Source organism: Anomaloglossus baeobatrachus, chromosome 9 (genome assembly GCF_048569485.1).
Source record: "Anomaloglossus baeobatrachus isolate aAnoBae1 chromosome 9, aAnoBae1.hap1, whole genome shotgun sequence".
In the NCBI taxonomy this organism is placed as follows: domain Eukaryota; kingdom Metazoa; phylum Chordata; class Amphibia; order Anura; family Aromobatidae; genus Anomaloglossus; species Anomaloglossus baeobatrachus.
In genome coordinates this window covers 28,322,350-28,347,462 of record NC_134361.1, presented here as the reverse complement: position 1 = coordinate 28,347,462, position 25,113 = coordinate 28,322,350, and the positions used below count along the sequence as shown (strand labels likewise).

Sequence of the window (25,113 nt, the reverse complement as noted above, 5' to 3'; positions counted from 1 at the left end):
GGGCGGTTGGGGGATGTCCCAACTTCAATTGTACCTGTGTCCTCAGGACACAATGAGTTAAACACAATGGTGGAGCAGGGAGCCGACAGCTCTCTGCTCCAGCATAGCCTCTGGAGAGACACTGAAGAAGCTGCAAGGACCTTCAGATGACATGGCAATCCCAGTTCACATGACTGTGCAGTACAGACCACCTCGGCAGCAGAGGAGCACGCACCTCAGTCATAAACAGTAAAGCCTACAACACAGAGAAGCCGAACACACAACCTATTGGTCCCTGTACAGACTAGAAAGTCCCTATCCACACAACTAAAACACCACTTTGGACCTGGCTCCCTAAAAGGCTGTCGAAGGGTTTCTCGCACCTCCTGAGGAATCAGAGGGGAGGCTGTCATGCACAGATAACCAGGAGAAGGGAAGTGTGCAAAGGTATATGGAGACTCAAGGTGCCGAAACTCAAAACACATGCGCAAAGAGGGAACAAGGCGAATAATAAATTAAACAAGAATAACCTCCCACCAACCAAACTAAGGAAAGAGGAAAGGTGTTGGGAAGTCAGACAAACAAACACAGAGCAGAACTGAAAACAGTGTCTACCAAGCAGGGAAAATCCCTCTGCTAAAGGGCTGGAACTCCTCAGCAATAAACCATCTAGAAGTATAGCCAGCAAGGAAGTGTAGTGAAGGAAGACTATATATATATATATATATATATATATATATATATATATATATATATATATATATATATATATATATATATATATATATATATATATATATATATATATATATATATATATATATATATATATATATATATATATATATCTCCTCCCAGACTGTGGTAGGACAAACCAAAATGGTACAATGGAAAACACCTGAAGAGGATCAAGCAAGACCACAAAGGAAAAATACTGGTAAAAGGAACAATCAGTATTAGGACCAAGAAAAAAAGGACCATAGCTCAGCAGACAATGGAACCGACCATGGAGCAAGAGGTCACTGGATCGAATCTCCAAAATGATCCATGACACACTCCCAGGCAAGTGGAATGCTTGTGGGACATCACTCTGAGGTAGGCACTGTGGGGACCTTGAAACATGAAGTCTCTTTTCCCTGAATGAGTCATCGTTACAAATACACAGTGTTTTAGTGACCTAGATTTGTATTTGTAATGATGACATACAGGGAAAACAGACTTTCTGATCCTACATAGAGCTTAGAAGGATTCAGCTAGTCTTTCTCTAATCACGTGATTGAGCAAAAGAGAAGAATTAACTGGGTAGAAGGGCAAAATGAGCAACTTGTAACTGATGCCATAGGCCTAATGAAAAAGAGAAGAATTAACTGAGTAGAAGAGCAAAGGGAGGAACGTGTAGCTGATGCCATAGACCTAATGAAAAATAGAAGATTTAACTGGATAAAAGAGCAAAATGAGCAACTTATCACTGATGCCATAGGCCTAATGAAAAAGAGAATAATTAACTGGGTAGAAGGGCAAAATGAGCAACTTGTAACTGATGGCATAGACCTAATGAAAAAGAGAAGAATTACCTGGGTAGAATGGCAAAATGAGTAACTTGTAAGTACACAGTGCAATATATTATGAGGATAAAAACTTTGATGGAAATGCTTCTTTAAATAGCTGAAGAATAAACACTGGAACTGAAGAGACACCAAGGATTTCACAGTCATGGGATCAGTCACGTGTCTTGAGAAATAAGACTATAGCTGGTACTTAAAGTGTTTTTATGTTAAGATTTGTTTTAGATAAATAGATAGTTAGATGGATAGATAGATATTGGATTGATCGATGGATAAAGGGATAGATAGATGGATAGTATTTTGGCAGCAGTAACAGTAGGAGTCTGTCAGTCTGGACACATACGTGTGACCGCAGTGAGGAATGTCGGACCCCGGTGAGAGGCCTCTGCGTCTCTGTGTTATATTGTAGGACGTTTCTCATAGATATACTGTAATCGGTAACGAGTTGTTTCCGTCCCCCGTTGTGGCCCCATCTCAAGTAAATGATTAGGATCCACCATGATCCGTGTTAGTTGAGGTCTCTGGGATGATGGGAGTTATTGTGCAGGATGGAGGTGGTTCCCTGACGATGATTTATAATGAAGTATAGCCATAAAACACAATGGGAGTTATATTTATGTTTTTCAGAACCTGTTTTAATCCTTAGTTGCTATCACATCTTATGGCAGATAGGGCGGCGCTGTTTTGAGGGTTCGATGGAAATCGAATAATGGAATTTCTATGTATTTTCTGCAGTAAATGAATGAATAAATATATGTGTGTAAAAAAAGTAATATATAGATAGTATATACAAGGAACATGTGACTCAGGTGTGGTGATGATGATGGTGCAGCCGGGCTCGGATGCTCCATAAAGTACAGTCACCGCTAATTATCAGTCATGATGATATAGATGTAAGGTGCTGTCCGTGGTAAAAGAAGAAGCTGACATTTTATAGGAGAAGGGAGGCAACTGCTGGGGTGACACCATAAATCAGAGGACACACAGCAGGCGGCACTGAACCTGCCACAAACCGGGCTATTACAACCCCCATCGGATTAACTGATTTACAGAGAGTGTCAGCGAGGAAAGGACAGAGCGGAAGATAAAGGGACAGGACAGGATCCTGGAGGAGAGATAGAGGGATAGATAGAGGGATAGATAGATAGATAGATAGATAGATAGAGGGATAGATAGATAGAGGGATAGATAGATAGATAGAGGGATAGATAGATAGAGGGATAGATAGAGGGATAGAGGGATAGATAGAGGGATAGACAGATAGATAGAGGGATAGATAGATAGATAGATGGATGGATGGATAGATAGAGGGATAGATAGAGGGATAGATAGATAGATAGATAGATAGATAGATAGATAGATAGATAGATAGATAGATAGATAGATAGATAGATAGATAGATAGATGGATAGATGGATGGATAGATAGAGGGATAGATAGATAGAGGGATAGATAGATAGAGGGATAGGTAGATAGAGGGATAGATAGAGGGATAGACAGATAGATAGATAGATGGATGGATGGATAGATAGAGGGATAGATAGAGGGATAGATAGAGGGATAGATAGATAGATAGATAGATAGATGGATAGATGGATGGATAGATGGATGGATAGATAGAGGGATAGATAGATAGAGGGATAGATAGATAGAGGGATAGATAGATAGAGGGATAGATAGATAGAGGGATAGATAGAGGGATAGATAGATAGATAGAGGGATAAATGATAGATACATTAGATAGACAGACAGAGGGATAGATAGATAGATAGATAGATAGATAGATGATAAATAGAAGGATAGCTAGATAGAGGGATAGATAGATAGATAAATCGATGGATAGATAGATAGAGGGATGGATAGATAGAGGGATAGATAGATGGATAGATAGATAGATAGAGGGATAGATAGATGGATAGATAGATAGATAGAGGGATAGATAGATAGAGGGATGGATAGAGGGATAGATAGATGGATAGATAGAGGGATAGGTAGATAAAGGGATAAATGATAGATAGATAGATAGATAGATAGATGATAAATAGAAGGATAGATAGATAGAGGGATAGATAGATGGATAGATGATAAATAGATAGAAGGATAGATAGATGAACGGTGGACCGATCTTTGGATCTAAATCCTTCCCTCCAGGATTAGAGTGCCTTATATTTTCTCACATATTATTCATTGTTTTATGTTACGTTATGTCAATTTTTTGCTCTGAACAATACTTGGAAGGTGTGCAATGTGTTTCATATGCTGTTTTTGCACTATAATAAAAAGAATATTGAAAAGAAAAAAGATAGATAGATAAAAGGATAGATAGCCAGATAATAGATAGATGGATAGATGGATTGAAGGATGGATGGATAGATAGATAGATAGATAGATAGATAGATAGAATGTTAAATAGAAAAAACGAAAGACGATAAAGATAATAGACAATAGATAGAACAATAGAGCAATAAATAGCATAATGTAAGGCAAGTTCAACATTTTCAAAAATAGTTGCAGCTCTTCTCCATTACAGATAGATAGATAGACAGACAGATAGACAGATACGTCACACACACCCCTGCCGGACCCCGTACCATACATTCGCAGGGACTCACCCACAGGTAGAAGGTCAGGGCCTCTCGGCTGTTGTGCAGGGGGAGGATGAGGATGGTATACGCCACGTGTGCAGCCATACAGGTGGAGTGTTAGGAGATGACATGTAAGTGTCTGTATACTGCGGTGGGGTCCGTATATACACACAGTGCTGCGGCCACATACACGGATGCACCTATGTGCAGTGCCGGCAGCTGTACACCAGTGGGTGTGAGTATATACTCCCTGTGGAGCTGCAGGCGTGCCGCTGTATATACCTGTATGCACCTCCCAGCCCCCGCCTCTTTCCAGATTTCTTGTGGTTTCCACTTCTGCCCTTTCCTTTTGTTTTTCCTTCTTCTCTTTCGGTCCTGTGATCCCTCATCCCCCTGTTATTTACCTGTGGGCCTACACCTGCCCTGCGCCTGGCGGAAGCTTAGGTGTCGTCCCCCCCCAAGTGACCCCTTTCCCTCTCCCCACCGTGGAGCCGCACAGACTTGTCCGCCTGGAGCTTCCAAACAGCAGTCCCGTGTGAATAGAGAAGTTATGTGAGAGGAGCTGACACTCCCCAGTCAGCGCTCATTCCCACCCCTCCCTCATCTGTCAGCCCCGGGCACCCACCCTCCCGTGCCGCTCACAGGCCGCGGGGATGAGTGGGACCACGGTCAAAACAAGCAGAAAATGGAATCAAGCACCACAATACAGAGGAGAAGAGTCCAGAACATTCCGCACATGGAAAACTGAACAATCGCGGGCACCTGTGTACAAGAAGGACATAGCTGAACGAGAGCTGGTGCAGAGGAAGACGAGCAACTACTACCCCCATCATCATATACACGACAAAGTCACAGACAGCGATAGATAGATAGAATAGATAACCAAACCCATCCTCTCAAAAACACCAACAACAGCAGCCTGACAAAAGCCAGAATCAGGAAGATGGAGGATGAGGGCCAGGAGAGGTCTGTCAGTGACTAGAGGAACGATATCATCACCTCACAGAAACTGACCACGTACCAGAGTCTACAGAGAGACTACAGACCGGCCCTAAGGTAGACGAGTGCCAGGAGAGGTCTGTAAGTGACTAGAGGAACGATATCATCACCTCACAGAAACTGATCCCGTACCAGAGTCTACAGAGAGACTACAGACCGGCCCTAAGGTAGACGAGTGCCAGGAGAGGTCTGTCAGTGACTAGAGGAACGATATCATCACTTCACAGAAACTGACCACGTACCAAAGTCTATAGAGATACTACAGACCGGCCCTAAGGTAGACGAAGGCAAGGAGAGGTCTGTAAGTGACTAGAGGAACGATATCATCACTTCACAGAAACTGACCACGTACCAAAGTCTATAGAGATACTACAGACCGGGCCTAAGGTAGACGAGGGCCAGAAAAGGTCTATCAGTGACTGGAGGAACAATATCATCACCTCACAGAAACTGACCACGTACCAGAGTCTACAGAGATACTACAGACCGGCCCTAAGGTAGACAAGTGCCAGGAGAGGTCTGTCAGTGACTGGAGGAACAATATCATCACTTCACAGGAACTGACCACGTACCAAAGTCTATACCACGTACCAGAGTCTATAGAGATACTACAGACCGGGCCTAAGGTAGACGAGTGCCAGGAGAGGTCTGTCAGTGACTGGAGGAACAATATCATCACCTCACAGAAACTGACCACGTACCAGAGTCTATACCACGTACCAGAATCTATAGAGATATTACAGCCGGCCCTAAGGTAGACGAGGGCCAGGAAAGGTCTGTCAGTGACTGGAGGAATGATATCATCACCTCACAGTAACTGATCACGTACCATAGTCTACAGAGAGACTACAGACCGGCCCTAAGGTAGACGAGGGCCAGGAAAGGTGTGTCAGTGACTGGAGGAACGATATCATCACTTCACAGAAACTGACCACATACCAGAGTCTATAGAGAGACTACAGAGAGTCTCCCAAATACTGCCGAATCCTGAGCCGATATAGACTCGGTACACACATTCTGGCCATCACATGATTATTTTTGGCCATTCAGCTGCTTTGTAGCCCTTGAAGACAGGAGACTAAGCCCTCACTGGCTCATCCTCCTTGCTCTTGGGTGGTAACCTGTCTAGGTAGCCCCGCCCCCGAGGAACCACACTGTTAATTAAGGAAATAGGTTGCAACAGGCTAAGCCAACAATAGGGTATTAAGATAGGGGTCTCAGATGGTTCTTAGCCAAGGGCCCCCTTTTTGTATACACATCATTTACTCAACATCAGTATGCACTGGGAACATGGGTATTAGGGATTGGTATTGCTGGTTACCGTGTTGTAGTCGATCCCGCTTGTCAGCGTGTGGCGCCGTATGCGTTGCTCCTGGCGTGTGAGCCGCACCGTGGAGGTGACGACATTGTTGATGCTCTGGGAACGGGTGACAGTCTTAGACCCTGGCAGACAGAGAGAACGGCGTTACTGGTGGGTTTCAGCCCCCGCCCCCCACGGCACCAGGCGGAGAGCTTTTCTTTTAAGAAGGACGTTTATTATAAGAGGCTTGATATTCCTCTCTCAGTAATTAATGTTTTGATCTCTCCATCTGTTCCCATCTTATGAACCTGCATCTGTTCTGATGAAATTAAGAGTTCATTTCAGGGCCGGGTACAGACAGATTTTCATCTTTAGGACGAAGTGATAAAGAGACCGGTAATTTCATCACCATATTTCATCATATACGTCTCACTACGGTATATATGCAGGACCTGCACGTGGTGTACATACGGAACATCCAGATCTATTACATTTCTGCAAACTGTCCCCTGTGAGAAATATCAGAACTAGAAGAGTTTTCTGCCTCTGAATGCAAATCTTAATGCTTCCACTCACTGACATGAAGCAGATAGATAGATAAAGAGATAGATAGATAGATAGATAGGTAGAGGGATAGATAGATAGATATCAAAAAAGGCTCGGCTACTTTGTAAAATATAAAGAAAACAAGAATTTAATGAATTGGAAACCTCTTATAGCCATATTTTCTTCACACCAGAACACAGATCAGAAGTTGAACATTGGACTTTTTTCCATTTCATTTGAAAAACTTAACTTCTTTATAAATGGACAACAGCAAAAAATCTCCAAAAAGTTGAGACAAGGTTAACAAAACCCTAGAAATGTAAATTGTATTAACAGCTGGAGAGTTAATTTTCAAATAAATCTCATGACTGTCTATAATTAAAAAGAGCATGATAGAGAGGCAGAGTCTCCCAGAAGCAAAGATGGTCAGAGGTCACTGATCTGTGAACAACTACATCTACAAAATTGTGGAAACATTTGAGAAAAATATTAATGATTGTTAGATTGATCATAGAAATGGACATACAAGAAAAACATCACAGAAATGAAACAGCCTTTACCAACACCAAGTCACATTACCAATGTATTAGCAGGATGCAGCAGCCTCCATGATAAAGGTGGTACTAAATACTGATGAAACAACTTCTCACAATGTACCATTTCATGGAGGAGGTGACTGCCTAGTATTAAACATGCACACACATAAGACTTGCATAGGGCACCAGTCACACAGGTACAGTACAGACCAAAAGTTTGGACACACCTTCTCATCTCTAGAACAACTGTTAAGAGGAACTTTGTGCAGCAGCCTTCATGGTAAAATAGTTGCTAGGAAACCACTGCTAAGGATAGGCAACAAGCAGAAGAGACTTGTTTGGGCTAAAGAACACAAGGAATGGACATTAGACCAGTGGAAATCTGTGCTTTGGTCTGATGAGTCCAAATTTGAGATCTTTGGATCCAACCACCGTGTCTTTGTAGAAAAGGTAAACGGATGGACTCTACATGGCTGGTTCCCACCGTGAAGCATGGAGGAAGGTGTGTGATGGTGTGGGGGTGCTTTGCTGGTGACACTGTTGGGGATTTATTCAAAATTGAAGGCATACTGAACCAGCATGGCTACCACAGCATCTTGCAGCAGCGTGCTATTCCATCTGGTTTGCCTTTAGTTGGACCATCATTTATTTTTCAACAGGACAATGACCCCAAACACACCTCTAGGCTGTGTAAGGGCTATTTGACTAAGAAGGAGAGTGATGGGGTTTTATGCGAGATGACCTGGCCTCCACAGTCACCAGACCTGAACCCAATCGAGATGGTTTGGGGTGAGCTGGACCGCAGAGTGAAGGCAAAAGGGCCAACAAGTGCTAAGCATCTCTGGGAACTCCTTCAAGACTGTTGGAAAACCATTTCCGGTGACTACCTCTTGAAGATCCTCAAGAGAATGCCAAGAGTGTGCAAAGCAGTAATCAAAGCAAAAGGTGGCTACTTTGAAGAACCTAGAATATAAGAGATATTTTCAGTTGTTTCACACTTTTTTAAGTATTTCATTCCACATGTTTTAATTCATAGTTTTGATGCCTTCAATGTGAATCTACAATTTTCAGAGTCCTGAAAATAAAGAAAACTCTTTGAATGAGAAGGTGTGTCCAAACTTTTGGTCTGTACTGTACATGTGATGCGCAGTGTTCGGCTTACAGCCTATTGATGATGCCCATACTATTAGATCAGGCGGGCTGCCCAGCACTATATAAAAAGTACACCCCACAAGAAATACACCCCGATTCACCCAACCAACACTAATGGGCTTTGCTGCATCCTGAATAAAAGTGTGAAAATATGCAAAAAAAAGATGAAAAATATGCATAAATTATATGACGTAGTGGTCCATATTTTGGCCAAAATATGCAAACTCGCAACCCATGTCAAGGGTCCCCATAGTTGCAAGACCCTACAATAAATTTTAAAACGGCTCACAGAAAATGTAAAATTGCAAAGACTTTGAATATCCCACCATCTACAGAATATAATATCAGACGATTTAGACATTCTGGAGAAATCCATGTGCACAAGGTTCAAGACCTGAGGGTAGTATTGGATGCTGATGATCACTGAATTATATAAAGACACGATTCTGTACTGCATGGGCTCAGGAACACATCCAGAAAGTAATTGTCTGTGAGCACAGTTCATCATGCAATCCACAAATGCTAAACCCCATACTGCATCCATCACAGCAGCACGGCGTCACAGAAGAAGAGATCGGGGGATGAGCCGGACGTCGGCAGTCCAGACCTTTCATACCAATAGAAAACTTTTGCTGCATTACGAAATGAAAAATCCAGCAAAGACCCCGAATTGTAGAGCAGCGAGAATCCGACATCAAACAAGAAGGGCCAACGTTCCTTTCCCCAAACCCCAGCAATGGTCTCCGAGAATGTTATGAAAAGAGAAGGGATGCTGCACAATGGTGGACATGGCCCGGGCACAACTTTTTGGAGATTTCTTGTTGCGGTTTTCTAAAGGAGTTAATTTTTTCGACTGAAAATCAAAAATATCCAACATTCAATGTCTGATCTGTTGTGATTAAATTTTGGCGATAAGACATTTCCAATCATTGTGTTATTATTTGCTTTACTTTTTTTAGAATTGAAGTTTAGATAGATATGAACAAAAATATAGACACAACACTTTTGTTTTTGCTCCCATTTTTCATGAGCTGAACTCAAAGATCTAAGACTTTTTCTATGTACAAAAAAAAGCCCTTTTCTCTCAAATATTGTTCACAAATTTGTCCTAATCTGTGTTAGTGATCACTTCTCCTCTATGGACATAATCCATCCACCTCACAGGTGTGACATATCAAGATGCTGATTAGTCAGCATGATTATTGCACAGGTGTGCCTTAGCCTGGCCAGCATGATTATTGCACAGGTGTGCCTAAAGGGCCCGTTACACGCGTCGATTTATCGTGCGTTCGCATGTGCGATCGCACCCGCCCCCATCGTTTGTGCATTACGGGCACTTTGTTGCCCATGTCGCACAAATTCGGTAACCCCCATCACACGTACTTACCTCCCGAACGACCACGCTGTGGGGGGGGCGAACATCCTCTTCCTGAAGGGGGAGGGACGTTCGGCGTCACAGCGACGTCACACAGCGGCCGCCCAATAGAAGCGGGGGGCGGAGATGAGTGGGGCGTAACATCCCGCCCACCTGCTTCCTTCCACATTGCCGGCGGCCGCAAGTAAGCTGCAGTTCATCGTTCCTGGGGTGTCACACGGAGTGATGTGTGCTGCCTCGGTAACAATGAACAACCGGCGCGCAGAAGGACGGTCGATTTTTTTGAAAATGAGCGACGTGTCAACTAGCAACGATAAGGTGAGTATTTTTGCTTGTTCACAGTCACTCGTAGCTGTCACACGCTACGATATGTCAAACGATGCCGGATGTACGTCACTACCGATGTGACCCCGACGACATATCGTTAGATATATCGTAGCGTGTAACGGGGCCTTTAGGCTGGCCAGCATGATTATTGCACAGGTGTGCCTTAGGCTGGCCAGCATGATTATTGCACAGGTGTGCCTTAGGCTGGCCAGCATGATTATTGCACAGCTGTGCCTTAGGCTGGCCACAACAAAAGGCCACTCTACAATTCGCAGTTTTATCATACAGCACATTGCCACAGATTTTGCAAGTTTTTAGGGAGCGTGCAGTTGGCTGCTGACTGCAGGAATGGCCACAAGAGCTGTTACCCGTGAATTGAATGTTCATCTCTCTACCATAATCCGTCTCCAAAGGCGTTTCTGGGAATTTCGCAGAAGATCCAACCAGCCTCACACCAGCAGAAAAATGTGTAACTGCACCAGCCCAGGACTTCCACATCCAGCATCTTCACCTCCAAGACTTTCTGAGACCGGTCACCCGGACAGCGACTGCAACAATCGGTGCAAAGCGAAAGAATTTCTGCACAAACTGTCATAAACCGTGTCAGGAAAGCTCATCTGCTGCCCGTCGTCCTCATCGGGGGTTTCCCCATGACTGCAGTTTACCATCATAACCGACTTGAGTGGGTAAATGTTCACATTCGATGCCATCTGGCATGTTGGAGAGATTTCTCTTCACGGATGTGTGCCGCCCCGGTGACGACCGGGGTGCTCGGATCCAGGGTGGTCGTGGCTTGAGGGGTCCGGACCCGGGATCGGCGGACACTCAAACTAGAGAAGGGGGATTATTTACAGGGGAAGTGTTCATGACGCCACCTGCAGGGTAATGGGAGTACCGCCGCTGCTGCAATAAGGACCGGGGCAGATGGTGGGGAGCAGCAAGGTGACAGTCCCTCCGCAGGTAGGGAAGGCCCCAGAGCTCAACTGATGAGGAGGAGTGAGAGCTGTCACTGTACTATTAAGGCCCCGTCACACACAGAGATAAATCTGCGGCAGATCTGTGGTTGCAGTGAAATTGTGGACAATCAGTGGCAGGTTTGTGGCTGTGTACAAATGGAACAATATGTCCATGATTTCACTGCAACCACAGATCTGCCAAAGATTTATCTCTGTGTGTGACGGGGCCTTTAGTCTCTCCCACCAGTCTGCCTGACCCCTAGGTGGGTGGCCCTATCCCAACTAGACCAACCCACTGGTGTGTCTGACAGGTCATGATGTGAGGTGTTGGCTGGGATTTGTGGTGCTGATGGAGGTGAAACCGCTTTTTGGGAACCTGGAACCATGGGGGGTAGGTCCTGCACCCTGAGGGACAGGATGCAGTTCCCTGTAGTACCCTGATGTGCTCAGAGGTGCTACAGATGAATCCTGTTTTTCACTGATACGGGCAGATGGAAAAGTGGCAAATGGTGGCCACACCAGATACCGACTGGTTTTCTGACCCTCCTGAACTCCACAATACTCTAAAAGCGTACATTTTAGAATGGCTTTTTATTTTGGCCAGCCTAAGGCCCACCTGTGAGGTGGATGTGTCGCGGGCGGCGGGGCGCTGCGCTCGCTAACGCTCGGGTCCGGCGCTGCTGTTGCTGCCCGGTGGCTCGAGTGGTGGGCCGTATCTGGGGACTCGAGCGGCGCTCCTCGCCCATGAGTGAAAAGAGGGTGGTTTGTTTGGGGATTTAGTCCGTGACGCCACCCACGGGTTGTGGTGAAGATGGGCACCACCGCTGCTGGTGACGGGGATCCCGGGAGCGATGGTAGGGAGCAGCTGGGATGTTGTTCTCCCCCTCCGTGGGTAGGGGTTGGTGGTCCCGGGGCCCGGTGGTGTGATGGGGAGGCAGGGTCGGTGAGGTGCAGGGACAGCGCGGCGCGGTGCCGGATGGCACGGGTGTACTCACTCAGCAAAAGATGCACAAAGTCTCCGGTAAACCAAACAGCTGGATGGACTGGTCCCGCAGCCGGCTGCAGTGTCTCTCCCCGGACAGGTGATGGTGACTGTCTTTCCCTGCACCTTTGTGTACTGTGTTTACTCCAATGGCTTCCCAACGGTAGTCCGCTCCCCGGTGTATAGATACCGGAGGAGCCAGTTTTGCCCGCAGGCGCTGGCCCTTGGATTTCTAGCCGGTGGCGGTGGCTGTATATCCTCACAGTGGGAGCGGTTGCCTTTAGTCGGGACTTGGTTGTTAGGGAACCCGGGGGGTTCCTGTCACATTCGGATTTGACTATTGACGGCAGCTCCAAGCCTGGTCGGGGTCCGATGGCCCTGCCTGTGTGCTTAGCTTCACTCCGTTCCCCGGTCCGGTACCAGTGGGCCACCGCCCAGTCCCGGTCCTTACGGCTCTGCGGAGTTCCACCAACTCCTGCAGACGGCCACCACCGTCTGCCAACCTTGCTGTCAGTGCCTGGGCTCCGACCCAGACACTCGCAGTACGTGACCTCTCACTTTCACCTCCTGAACTGATCTACTGCTTTCCCGTCTCCAGGCCTGTGAACTCCTCGGTGGGTGGGGCCAACCGCCTGGCTCCGCCCCACCTGGTGTGGACATCAGACCCTGGAGGGAGGTAACAAGGGTTTTTGTCTGACTAATATAACTGTCCGGGGGGTGCGGGTGTGTGTGTTTTGTCTGTGGCTACCTGGCTAGTCCAGGGCGCCACAGATGGATTATCTACGCAAAAGAGAAGTGCTCACTAACACAGATTTAGACAAATTTGTTAACAATATTTGTGAGAAAAAGGCTTTTTGGGCACGTAGAAAAAAGTCTTAGATCTTTGAGTTCAGCTCATTAAAAATTGGAGAAAAAAACAAGTGTTGTGTTTATATTTTTGTTTAGTATAGATGGATAATAGGTAGGTCAATAGATCAATAATAGATAGACAAGTAGATAATAATGATAGATATAGATAGCTCGATGTACAGATAGAAATGTAGTTGGAAAGATACACGCACCCAGTTCTCCTCTCGGATGAGTAGTGGTCAGACCTGTATCCAGTTTGGAAGTGTGGACAATGCTCTGTGAGCTGCTAGACTATTTAGCTCACAGAGCATTGTCCAGGCTGGATCCAGTGGTATCAGCAATCAAAAAAATAATATCTGATCTTGAAAATGGTGAGAAGCTGAACCATAAAGTCTATTAGACTATACATGTAGCATGTAAGCCTACCTGGGCAGCTCCATGGTGGTGCATGTGCCCTGGGTGCTGGGTACCATGAGGAGCGTGAAATAATCCCTCTCCCTAGGCCAGGGAAATTAGATACAGGACAGTAAACTGAACCCTTGTCTCCAGTGGTCAATATTAAAGGAGATCTCTATTTTCCAATGTAATATATTGGAATTATATTAGGATGTGGCAGACTATATCAGTGAGCGTCCATAAGTTGTGACTCCCATTGATATCCTAGAAGAAGGGGTCAAGGCTGTAGAGACTCTTGGTCATGAAAGGTCAATGGCTTTATCACGTATGCACAAGGTAGAAGATAAACCAATAATCGCTAGGGGGTCTGGCTTCTGAGACTACCCCACCCTTGTGAATGGAGCGGTAATGAGCACGTGCGGCCACCGCTCCTACAGGCAGTGAATGGAGCAGCAGTCGCACATGCTCACTACTGCTCCATTCATAAAGGGATCTTTGACTCATGAGATCAATGGGGGTCCCAGCTGTTGGACCTCCAACAATCCTGTAGCTATTTAATATATTGTTTTTGTGATAATCTCTTTAACATAGTAATCCACGGCCATCCCACCAAAGAAATTACAGAAATCTCCAATCAAATCGTTAGGACTTTCTCTGGCCATCGACACAAGTCGGACCCCCCGCTATGTGGAAAGAACCCATTACATACTCCGGTAAAGTAATTTTTTTAACATGAAGTAATAATCCCCTCCATGCTTAGCCCTTTTTCTCTTAATGTACAGATTACACCCAGACAGATGGTGCAGATTAAGGAGGGTTATGATACACGAGTGTCAGCCCGGAGACGGCACAGCGAAGAGAGGGACGGAGAACCTGCAGGAGGCTGGACGAGAAGATGGAGAGCAACCCTAAAGACACATTTAGAGAACTAGGAGAGATCAATATTGTAGAAATATCCACCAGATCCCTCACACTCACCCCTCTTCCTTGGTGCAGCTGTGCTTTGAGGGTCTCCTGCTCTCAGGGCTTGGGTGAGCCCCCTCACCAGTCGGGGAAAACTCAGGTATCCACCACTTGAAGCAGTTGCATCTCTAAGAGCCTGTGGAACCCCTGCGAGAATGGTCGGTCCTCGCCAAAGTCCTTCGATGTCCTGCACGTGCACCCGGCCACCACCTTCTTCTTCCAGAATGTGGTAGAGGATCCGAAGGCTGCGGAGAAATCCTCGGGAAGGGCAAGGAAAAGCAGCGGCACCAGGGGCCAAAGCTCCTGGGGGAGAGGGGCCGACATTTGTGGAGGAAGGGCTGGGGGTACACAGGGGAGAGGTAGGGCAGGATGCTAACAATGTACTCATGATGAGGTGAGAGTATCGTAACCTATCTGATATCTACCTATCCTGGGTCTCTTGGTTTCTGGTTGTCTTTTTTGGGGTATTGTCTCTAGTTTGGATGTCAGTCTGTCTCTGTGGCACGCAATGAATCTTCTCCATTAAGATCTCTATCCCTCTATCTATCTATCCCTCTATCTATCTATCGATCAATATTTTACGTCCTGAGTCTTTAGGTCTCTGGTCTCTTTGCCTACTGTCTTTATCTTGGATGTAGACCCCTATCCACTCCTGGTTCTTAGTTGCCCCCTATAACTATATTTCCGAAAGTTTTTGACTCCCTACTTGTAAATGATATCAAAGTCCCCTCCACAACTACAATCATACACTGTTCTTCACCGGTCGCCCCCACAGATCAGATTGGGGACCTCTTCTCTAGAACACCCCTGTCTGCCTCCACTGGTTGCCCCCACAGATTGGGGACCTCTTCTCTAGAACACCCCTGTCTGCCTCCACCGGTCGCCCCACAGATTGGGGACCTCTTCTCTAGAACACCCCTGTCTGCCTCCACCGGTCGCCCCCTCAGATTGGGGACCTCTGGAACGCCCCGTCTCCCCGCAGTCTGTCTCTAGCTGTCTCTTCTTACTCACACTCTCTCTCCTGCCAGTCTCTCCTTCTCCCGCAGTCTCTTCATCTGTCAGTAGCCGTGTTCCTGGCTCCGCTTTCCCCCTCCGCAGGATTAGCTTTGGTGGTTGCGTGTCTCGCACTTTCTCCTTACTCCTCTTCCCCAGTCCCCGGGTCAGTCTATGGGCCAGTTCGCTGTCTCTTCCCCCTCCCTCTCCCCATATAATCTCTGTGATTCTTGCTAAGTCTCTACCTCTTTCTCTTTGTAGCTTGTGATGCTTCCTGTGGTTTTAGAGACTGTCACATGTGCACGGGGCTCATTAAACACATGGGACCCTGGACCAGACGGGACCAGAAACATTTCTCATCCCTCAGTCCTTTCTCTCCCCTCCCCCTACTTCACTGTCCCTTTGTCTCACGTCCCCCTTTGTCCCTCTGTGTCCATTCCGCTCCTTCTTTCTCCGAATTCACCTGTCATTCTCCTCTTCCGCGTCTTTTTTCGAGCCTCAGTAATAATTATTTGACTTTGTGATGCCATAGAAAACACATTGCAAACACTGAGAACACAATGCATACTTCACATACTTTCATACCAAGCGTTAAATAGCTGGAAACATAATAGAGTCAGTTAGGACCGATGCTACTTTGTATTTTTGTTGCATCTTTTTCTGTTTTTAGCCCTCAAAAAAAACCTGAGCAGACTTAATTTTCTCACATCTGATGGTTTGCTACAGTTGTATCCAGTGTGAGTTTTTAAAAGGACCGGTCAGTTCCCATAAATATGTAATTTTGTTTTATATGGTGTAAATGCCGCTGTTCTCCTGAATCCGGCGCTGGTTTTCTTTTTTTCCTGCGCCTCTCCGTTCCAGAGATATGGCCGCTTCTTCTCTGTATCTTGTTAGCCATGTGGGTGTGGTCCCGAACCTCTTTGTGGGCGTTTTCTTGAGGACCACACCCACTTGTAAAAAAGGGACTAGAATTATGTCCAGGGAAAAGGAGGGCGTATCTCAGGAACGGAGAGGCGCAGAAAAAAAAGAAAAACATCGCCGGATTCAGGAGAACAGCGGCTTTTACACCTTGTAAACAAAATACATATTTACAGCAAGTGACAGGTTGTCTTTAAAACAACATCCTCACAGCTCTCTTCTTCTCATAGCAATTGGATGCAATTGTAGCAAATTCAGAGCTATGGGAATTATGAGGTCAGTAAAGATTATAAACTATTTACTGACTGTAAGCAGAGATCTTGAAAATCTTGAAAATGGAGAGCAATTGCAATACAGAGTATATCAGAAAGTATCAGCATACACTAAGCTCTGCAGCCATACTGTAATGTGTATACAGGATCTCAAGCTGCCTTGGGTTCAAGTTGTTTTAGCTCTCAGACGTATAATCTCCCTGCGTGCAAATATCCTGTGAAAATAAAGATCTTAAGTCCCAGGTGGTAATGTAGGATATCAGTGAAGGTCATTATGTTCTTTTTTTTTTATTATATTTTTGGCATGGTAGTGTACATAAAAAGAGACAACTGTGGAATATATGTTATGGAATCTTATGTTGTAGCGTGTCTGCAATAATATGGCAAATTAACAACAGAAACTGGGGGGAAACTGCTGTATTTCTAAGAGTATGAAACAGGAGGGGGAGACTGCAGGGGAGTATGGCTGCGGTATGTCTCCATTTGCGCAAGACTACATGATGTGACACAAGCTGGCAGTAGGGGGTGCAGCTGCAATATCAGTGCAGCTGAAACGGCATACTGTGAGGCAGCAAAGGGAAGCAGGTGCAACCTCTGTCAGTGCATACTGTGAGGCAGCACAGGGGTGCAGCTGCAGTCTCTCTCAGTGCATATTGTGCGGCAGCACAGGGGTGCAGCTGCAGTCTCTCTCAGTGTATACTGTGAGGCAGCTGCAGTCTCAGTGCATACTGTGAGACTGACATCACACCAGCAGGAGTTCTGTTTTCTTATTTTACAGCACTATTAATTCCACAGCGCTTTACAGATGTGATCATCTTTGTTCCCATTGGGGCTCACATTCTAAATTCCCTATCAGTATGTGTGTCGCCCTGGGCAAGCCAGGGGACACAGGTCACACACCACCACACCCTACATCCCAGGTAGGAACATCTAAGCTAACCAAAAATCCTTGTTGCCTTCCTCCAGATGCTGATGATTCACACCAGGGGGTGGGCCAGGCGGTTGGCTCCGCCCACCAAGGAGTTCACAGCTCTGGAGGCGGGAAGTACCAGGCAGTCTAGTCAGGGAGGAGGAAGTGGAAGGAGTGGAGGAGTAGCCCAGACAGGGCTAAAGTAAACAGCTAAGTGAAAGTGAAGGAAGAAAAGTAGTAAAGGAGGAAAGCAAGAGTGGTGACAGAACAGAAAGAGCGTGAAAAAGCCTGAAGTAGTCCAGCTGTGTGCAGGACAGGTCAGCAAGGTCAGCAACGGCGGTGACTGTCTGGAGGGGGACCGTTTGGAAGTTCCTGGAAGGACCCCGTAGGCTGTGTGCCCGGCGGTCTAGAGCAGTGTTCCGAAGGACAGTCAGCACCAGGGCAGGGGCCTCTCGGACCCCGGCAAGGCTTGGAGTCGCCATAATTTGCCGAATCCGTCAGTGAAGGGGACGTAGATCCCCCAACAACCAAGTCCCGATTGAAGGCAACAGCCCAGCCAGTGTAGAAGAGACACCGCCACCGCCACGGCACCCGTTTCTTAGGGCCAGCGTCTGCAGGCAAAGAGTAGAGCTCCCCCGGTCCAGCTTGAAGCCGGGGAGCGGGTTACCGGTGGGGACCCATCGCAACCAACAAGTACACAAAGGTGCTAGGAAAAGGGACATCACCGTCACCTACTGGGAGAGCAAGTGCAGCCGTCCGTGGGACCGTCTATCCAGCCGTTTGGTTTACCGTAAAAACTGTGTCAACGTCTCAGGCTGAGTGAGTACCACAGTGCCGCAAGGCACAGCGCTGCCCCCGCGTCCCTGCGCCCACCAGGCCCTGCACCTCCCTCACCATCACCGGGCCCCGGGATCACCAACCCCTACCCACGGAGGGGCAACACAACACCTGGCTGCTCCGCATCACCATCCCCGGGAGCCCCGTATAGAGCAGCGGTGGTGAAATCACCACAACCGTGGGTGGCGTCACGGACAATAATCATCCCCACACCCAACAAACCCCCTTTCACTCACGGGCGAGGAGTGCCACTCGAGAAACCCCCGGGATCCGGCCCACCGCTCGAGCCACCACTGAGCAGCAGCCGCCGGATCCGAGCAGAAGGGGTGAGCGTAGTGTGCTGACACCCTCCTCCCCGCCCGCGACATATGCCTTTAGGGAGTGTGAGAAGAAATTGGAGGAAACCCACACAAACACAGGGAAAACATACAAACTCCTTACAGCGGTTGTCCGTGGTGGGATTTGGACTCCAGCAGTGCAAGACTACAGTGCTAACCACTGAGGCACCATACAGTGCTAACCACTGAGCCACAGTGCTGCTCACCCAATCACCAGCATAGAGAGAAATATATATCTGAAGAATGCAGCATAGGAAAAAGAAGTAAAGGTAAAGATGTGACCCTGCAGGTCGCACACACCCCGGCACCATCTTAGCTCCCTTTTTTCTGCGCTCCCCATTTCCCTGTTGTCAGTGAGAGGGATAATGGGGCCATTTCTATCTCCAAAGTGGGTGGAATTGTGCAATTTGATGAATGCAAAGGGCCCATATACTGTTTTGCACAGGGGCCCTTTCCTGCCTGTGCAGCCATTGTCCCAGGCACACGGCTTGTGACTTGAAAATAAAAAAAAAAACATGAAAAATAAAGAAAAAAGTAAATCTGTGGGAAACGCTCCAGAATATAAAAAGCCACGCGAGTGAATAGACTCGAGAGAGAAACAGAAGTGGAATTTGGCTCATCTGCTCGATTATTTCCCAAACTTTTCTCTGTCCTCCTGAAATCCCCATAGTAGTATAATGTGGAATATTTTCCGTTTACACCTCATTCACGAGTACGCTTCTGTAAAAACAGTCCGAAAAAACAGCTGTTTCCCCCCACAACACACGGAGAGCAGAATGTCAGCAGCGCGGCCTGGAATTGAGGTTGTCAGCGCTGCGTGCCAAATCATCATTCCCAGACCCGGCCAAGGGATTTAAAGGGGTATTCCCATCTATTAAGGGCATATTGTTAGGAAAAAAAAGGTACAGGACCGTAAAATGGGCCCAGAGGGGACGTGACATTCCCCTAAATGTATACAAATGAGTCTATACGTGTCCCTCGAGCTTTGCTTTCATAAGTCTATGTTATCTCTCGCATATATCGGCAGCTATTTCACAATTGGCAATTTTTCCAAGCTCAGATACGGAAGGATGAAGTAAAATTTTATCCAATGGCCACTTTAGGAAATTCTCCGCTTTTTGAAGAGTTTTTGGAGAAGTTTTTACTTTTCCTGAAGCTGTTTTGGAAAACTTTTTTTCCTGAATTGTTTTGTTTTTTTTTGGACAGGTGCCTAGTTTGGAGAAGTTTCCAAGATCTGTTTCGAAGAATTGACGTGCGCTTTCTTTTGTTCCCTAGGAATTTTTCAAAACCTCTTTAGAAAAAAAAAGCTGACAAAACTTTCATCATGTGCACAATGTTTTTTTCAATTCAGATGAACTCGCTACGTTTTTTAAAGGGAACCTGTAACCAGATTTGGGGCCTATAAGCTGTGGTCGTCACCATTGGGCTCTTATATACAGCATTCTAACATGCTGTATATAAGAGCCCAGTCCGCTGTGTAGAACGTAAAAATTACTTTATAATACTCACCTACGGGACGGTGCGGTGCAGACTGGTCAGATGGGTGTCTCCGCTCTCTGATACCGGTTCCTCTTTTGGCCATCTTTGTCCTCCTTCTTCTGAATCCTGGGTGCATGACACGTCATCCATAAGAGCCGGCAGTGAGGTCTTGCGCAGGCGCACTACAATACTTTGGGCTGCCCTGCTCGGGGCAGGTCAAAGTGTGCCTGTGAAACGCCCACGCCGGGGCTTGCAGGGCTCGCACGGTCACCGGGCCGAAGGTATTCGGGGTCAGGCTGTGAGTGGCCCGACCCGGCTTCCGTGACCGCCGGCGGGTTTCAATAAAAGGAAAGTCCGACCGTCAGTCCGGTGTTACAAGGGGGATGGAAGGAGGGTAACGGGGTTCTTGGGGAGCTTGCCATCGCTCTCCCCCAGGAAACGGTGCGGGACGGGGGATACTTGCAGCGCCACCCGTGGTTTGCGGCCAGGTGTTCAGCCGCCGCTGCGCAGTTTCTCTCCGGGGCAGGTGTTATGGGCAGCCGGATGGAATCGCTCCCCACGGGCGGAGCGGGGAGGCCCCGGGAGGTTTATGAGACCCAGGGCAACAGTCCTCAGGGACACCGGGGGCACAGGGCGGCAGCATTACTCACAGCAGTCACGGAGTGCGGTTCCAGTTGTTCTTTATTTAAAGTCCGTTCCACATCACACCCGGGTGCTGGTCTTCGCCGCCTGTAGCCTTTGGTCAGTCCCGGGCAGGTAGGAGGAAGGGGCCGGTGGAGTGATCTGGGGGTCCCTCTCTCTTTCGGTGCGATAATGCTATCCCCGTGGCATGGAGCATCTTGGGGACCCGCCGCCATTCTCTCTGTCTCTCTTCCAGTTGCGGACACACACCAACCGCCACCGGGTACAAGGGATCCCCAGTCCTCAGCTCCATTCCCTTCCTCAGATGTTATCAGCCCAGGTCTCGTGGCATCTCCTCAGCAGGAGCTGTTCTGTGTAAGTCTGCACTCCTCTGCAGCCTCTGACGTTCTGACAAACTTTCTGTGTGTTCTGCATTAAACTCACTCCTATTCAGGCCCCCCTCCCCTTTGTTGTCATGGGGACCTGCCTGTGTCCAGCCACCTGCTCATTAAAGGGAACCTGTCATCAAAAATTTGGCTTTCAACCTAAATGTTTCCCCCTCTGCAGCTCGTGGGCTGCATTCTAGTAAGGTTTCTATAGTTTTTGTGCCCGCTTTTAAACCAAAATAAATACTTTATAAAACTGTACCTTTCGGTTTGAAAATCTTTTAAATTCTCTATGGGGGCGGGCCGTCTGGCGTCCGTTGCTGTATCTTACGCCGTCCATGTTCCAAATCATCCCTCAGGACGCCGCCCACTGCGCCCGAGGTCCCGTGCACACCAGGACACCTAGTGACGTGGTCGCACGCACGAGAGTATGGGCGGCGCTGTGATTGCATCGCAAGTGCCCGTCCATACTCTCGTGGGCGCGCTCTCCCCTCTGTACGTCGCTCAGATCCTCCGCTTCTCCTGTAGTGGCCTGCTCCGCTCCTCCCATCTATTTCCTGCTGCAGGGTACGATGGGAAAGAGGCGACGTCGGGCCGGCGCAGAACGCTGGAGGCAGTGGGGAAAGGGCGGGCACGAGAGTATGGGCGGGCACTTGCGATGCAATCACAGCGCCGCCCATACTCTCATGCCTGCGACCACGTCACCAGCGGTCACACGTGCACGGGACCTCGGGCGCAGTGGGCGGCGTTCTGAGGGATGATTTGGAGCATGGGGGACGGCGTAAGATACAGCAAAGGACGCCACACGGCCCGCCCCCATGGATAATTTACAAGATTTTCAAACTGAAAGGTACAGTTTTATAAAGTATTTATTTTGGTTTAAAAGGGGGCACAAAAAGTATAGAAACCTTACTAGAATGCAGCCCACGAGCTGCAGAGGGGGAAACATTTAGGTTGAAAGCCAAATTTCTGATGACAGGTTCCCTTTAACTGCTCGGCCTTTTTAGAAAACTGAAAATAGACATTCAAAAGCCTGAACATGTGCACAGCAAGACGTTTTTAGGCTATGTGCGCACTAGAAAATGGACTTTTCTTCAGAAAAATTCCCACCCTCTGGCAGAATACCGCACCCGCGGCAAAAACCGCGGTAAAACCGCACCTGCGTTTTGACGCGTTTTTGACACGGTTTTTCCGTGGGTTGGTCCCTACGGTTTGTTACTATTATCTATGCCAAAAACTGCAGGTACCTGCAGAAAAGAAGTGACATGCACATTAATTCCGCAGCGGAAATTCCGCGGGTAAATCCGCAGGTATAAAAAAACGCAGTGTGCGCACAGCATTTTTTTTTTATACCCATAGGTTTTGCTGGGGAATGACTGCAGAAATGTTAGGTTATGTGCCCACGGGAGCTCGCGGTACGTCCGCAGGTTTCCCGCAGCAGCTCCCCGGAAACTTGCGGACATTCGTGCGACTTACCTGCGGAAGTCTCAGCCTATATCTCCATAGTGGAGGAGCGGGAATTCTGCAGATATTTCCGGAGGAATAATTGATGTGCAGTTATATGCGGCTGCGGGAAATCCGCAGCATGTTCCGCAGCCACACATACCGCAGCATGGACACAGCACTCCCCATGTCCCATATGATAACATGGGGAGTGTCTGTACTTGCTAAAATCTGCAGATTTATCTAGAAAATCGAGATAAATCCACGGCAAAATCCATGGGTACAGAGTCCCGTGGGCACAGACACATTTTCTGCAGCAAATCCATGGTAAAATCTGTGGTAAATCCGCAGCGTGCGCACAGGGCCTTACATAGAAATACAAAGGTTTATTCTTTGGACCATTTTCTAAAAAGTTTTGTCTGATAGCAAAACATCTGAAAAAGACTTTTTGTGTACACACCCCAATGTGGATTACCCATAGAATGAATTAGAAGAGTTTTCCCAAGTGTTTTTAAAGCAGTAATTGAGGAGCATTTTGGAGAGTTTCTGGTAAAAAAAAAAATCCTGAAAAAAAAGATCAGTTTGAAGATAGCCTGAATGTATGGGCTATCTGTATAGTGCACTGATGTTTGAGAGCCTCTATAGAGTGACGCTCTCGGCAGCCGTCCTCTGCTTTGGCCAATAGGGAAGGATCCTGAACGGGGACCTGGTACATTTTACGCTCAAAATTTCCCAATAGGGTATTGAAAAAAAAAACCAAGAAGAAAATGTTTTGATTTTGTTAATTTTTTCATTTTTTTTAAGGTTGGGGTAGCCACATGAGGCCTGGGTCCCTTACTTATCAGACACGTGTCACTTATCCTGGGGTTCTTGTATAAGGAGGGGCGGCCAATTTCATGTTATGAGCCATTTAATAATTGTAGTAATAGGTGCGGGCACTACCATTTCTCAGGGGCTCGATACTCGTAACTAGTGATGAGCGGGCACTACCATGCTCAGGTGCTCAGTACTGGTAACTAGTGATGAGCGAGCACTACCATGCTCAGGTGCTCAGTACTAGTAACTAGTGATGAGCGTGCACTACCATGCTCGGGTGCTCGGTACTGGTAACTAGTGATGAGCGGGCACTACCATGCTCAGGTGCTCTGTACTAGTAACTAGTGATGAGCGAGCACTACCATGCTCAGGTGCTCAGTACTGGTAACTAGTGATAAGCGAGCACTACCATGCTCAGGTGCTCAGTACTGGTAACTAGTGATGAGTGAGCACTACCATGCTCAGGTGCTCAGTACTGGTAACTAGTGATGAGCGAGCACTACCATGCTCAGGTGCTCAGTACTAGTAACTAGTGATGAGCGGGTACTACCATACTCAGGTGCTCAGTACTAGTAACTAGTGATGAGTGAGCACTACCATGCTCAGGTGCTCAGTACTAGTAACTAGTGATGAGTGGGCACTACCATGCTCGGGTGCTCAGTACTGGTAACTAGTGATGAGCGGGCACTCCCGTGCTCAGGTGCTCAGTACTGGTAACTAGTAATGAGTGAGCACTACCATGCTCAGGTGCTCAGTACTAGTAACTAGTGATGAGTGAGCACTACCATGCTCGGGTGCTCAGTACTGGTAACTAGTGATGAGCGGGCACTACCATGCTCGGGTGCTCAGTACTGGTAACTAGTGATGAGCGGGCACTACCATGCTCAGGTGCTCAGTACTCGTAACTAGTGATGAGCGGGCACTACCATGCTCAGGTGCTCAGTACTGGTAACTAGTGATGAGCAGGCACTGCCATGCTCAGGTGCTGGGTACTCGTAACTAGTGATGAGCGGGCACTACCATGCTCAGGTGCTCGGTACTCATAACTAGTGATGAGCAAGCACTGCCATGCTCAGGTGCTCAGTACTTGTAACTAGTGATGAGCAGGCACTGCCATGCTCAGGTGCTCGGTACTCATAACTAGTGATGAGCGAGCACTACCATTCTTAGGATTCATAACTAGTGATGAGTGGGCACTACCATGCTTCGGACTCATAACTACTGATGAGCCAGCACTACCATGCTCGGGTGCTTGGTACTCGTAACTAGTGATGAGCGGGCACTACCAAGCTCAGGTGCACCCGAGCATGGTAGTGCCCACTCATCACTAGAACCTAGGACAAGCCAGGACGTCACAAGCACTACACAAACACACCCCACACTCCCGGTCAGGCATACCTAAGTCAGACAAAAACCCTTGTTGCCTTCCTCCAGGGGCTGATGTTCACGCCAGGGGGTGGGCCAGGCGGTTGGTCCCGCCCACCGAGGAGTTCACAGTCCTGGAGGCGGGAAAAGAAGACAGATCAGTTGGAGATTAGTTTGGAGAGTGAAAGTGGAAGGAGGGAAGTGGCAGTAGAGAAGCCTGAAGTT

The 25,113-nt window shown here is 47.4% G+C and overlaps 1 protein-coding gene across 1 annotated transcript in view; it reads right to left on the bottom strand.

Annotated features, from left to right (window-relative positions):
• SAPCD1 (suppressor APC domain containing 1) overlaps positions 1-14,913 on the bottom strand; it is a 30,152-nt gene extending 15,239 nt beyond the window's left edge. Inside the window, exons 1-2 of the mRNA XM_075322510.1 lie at positions 14,526-14,913; positions 6,450-6,571 (exon numbers count right to left, since the gene is read on the bottom strand). Of these exons, the coding sequence (XP_075178625.1) occupies positions 6,450-6,571; positions 14,526-14,898 (495 nt within the window). The 5' untranslated portion in view covers positions 14,899-14,913. The remainder of the gene's footprint in view (positions 1-6,449; positions 6,572-14,525) is intronic.
• Between the last annotated feature and the right edge of the window lie 10,200 nt (positions 14,914-25,113).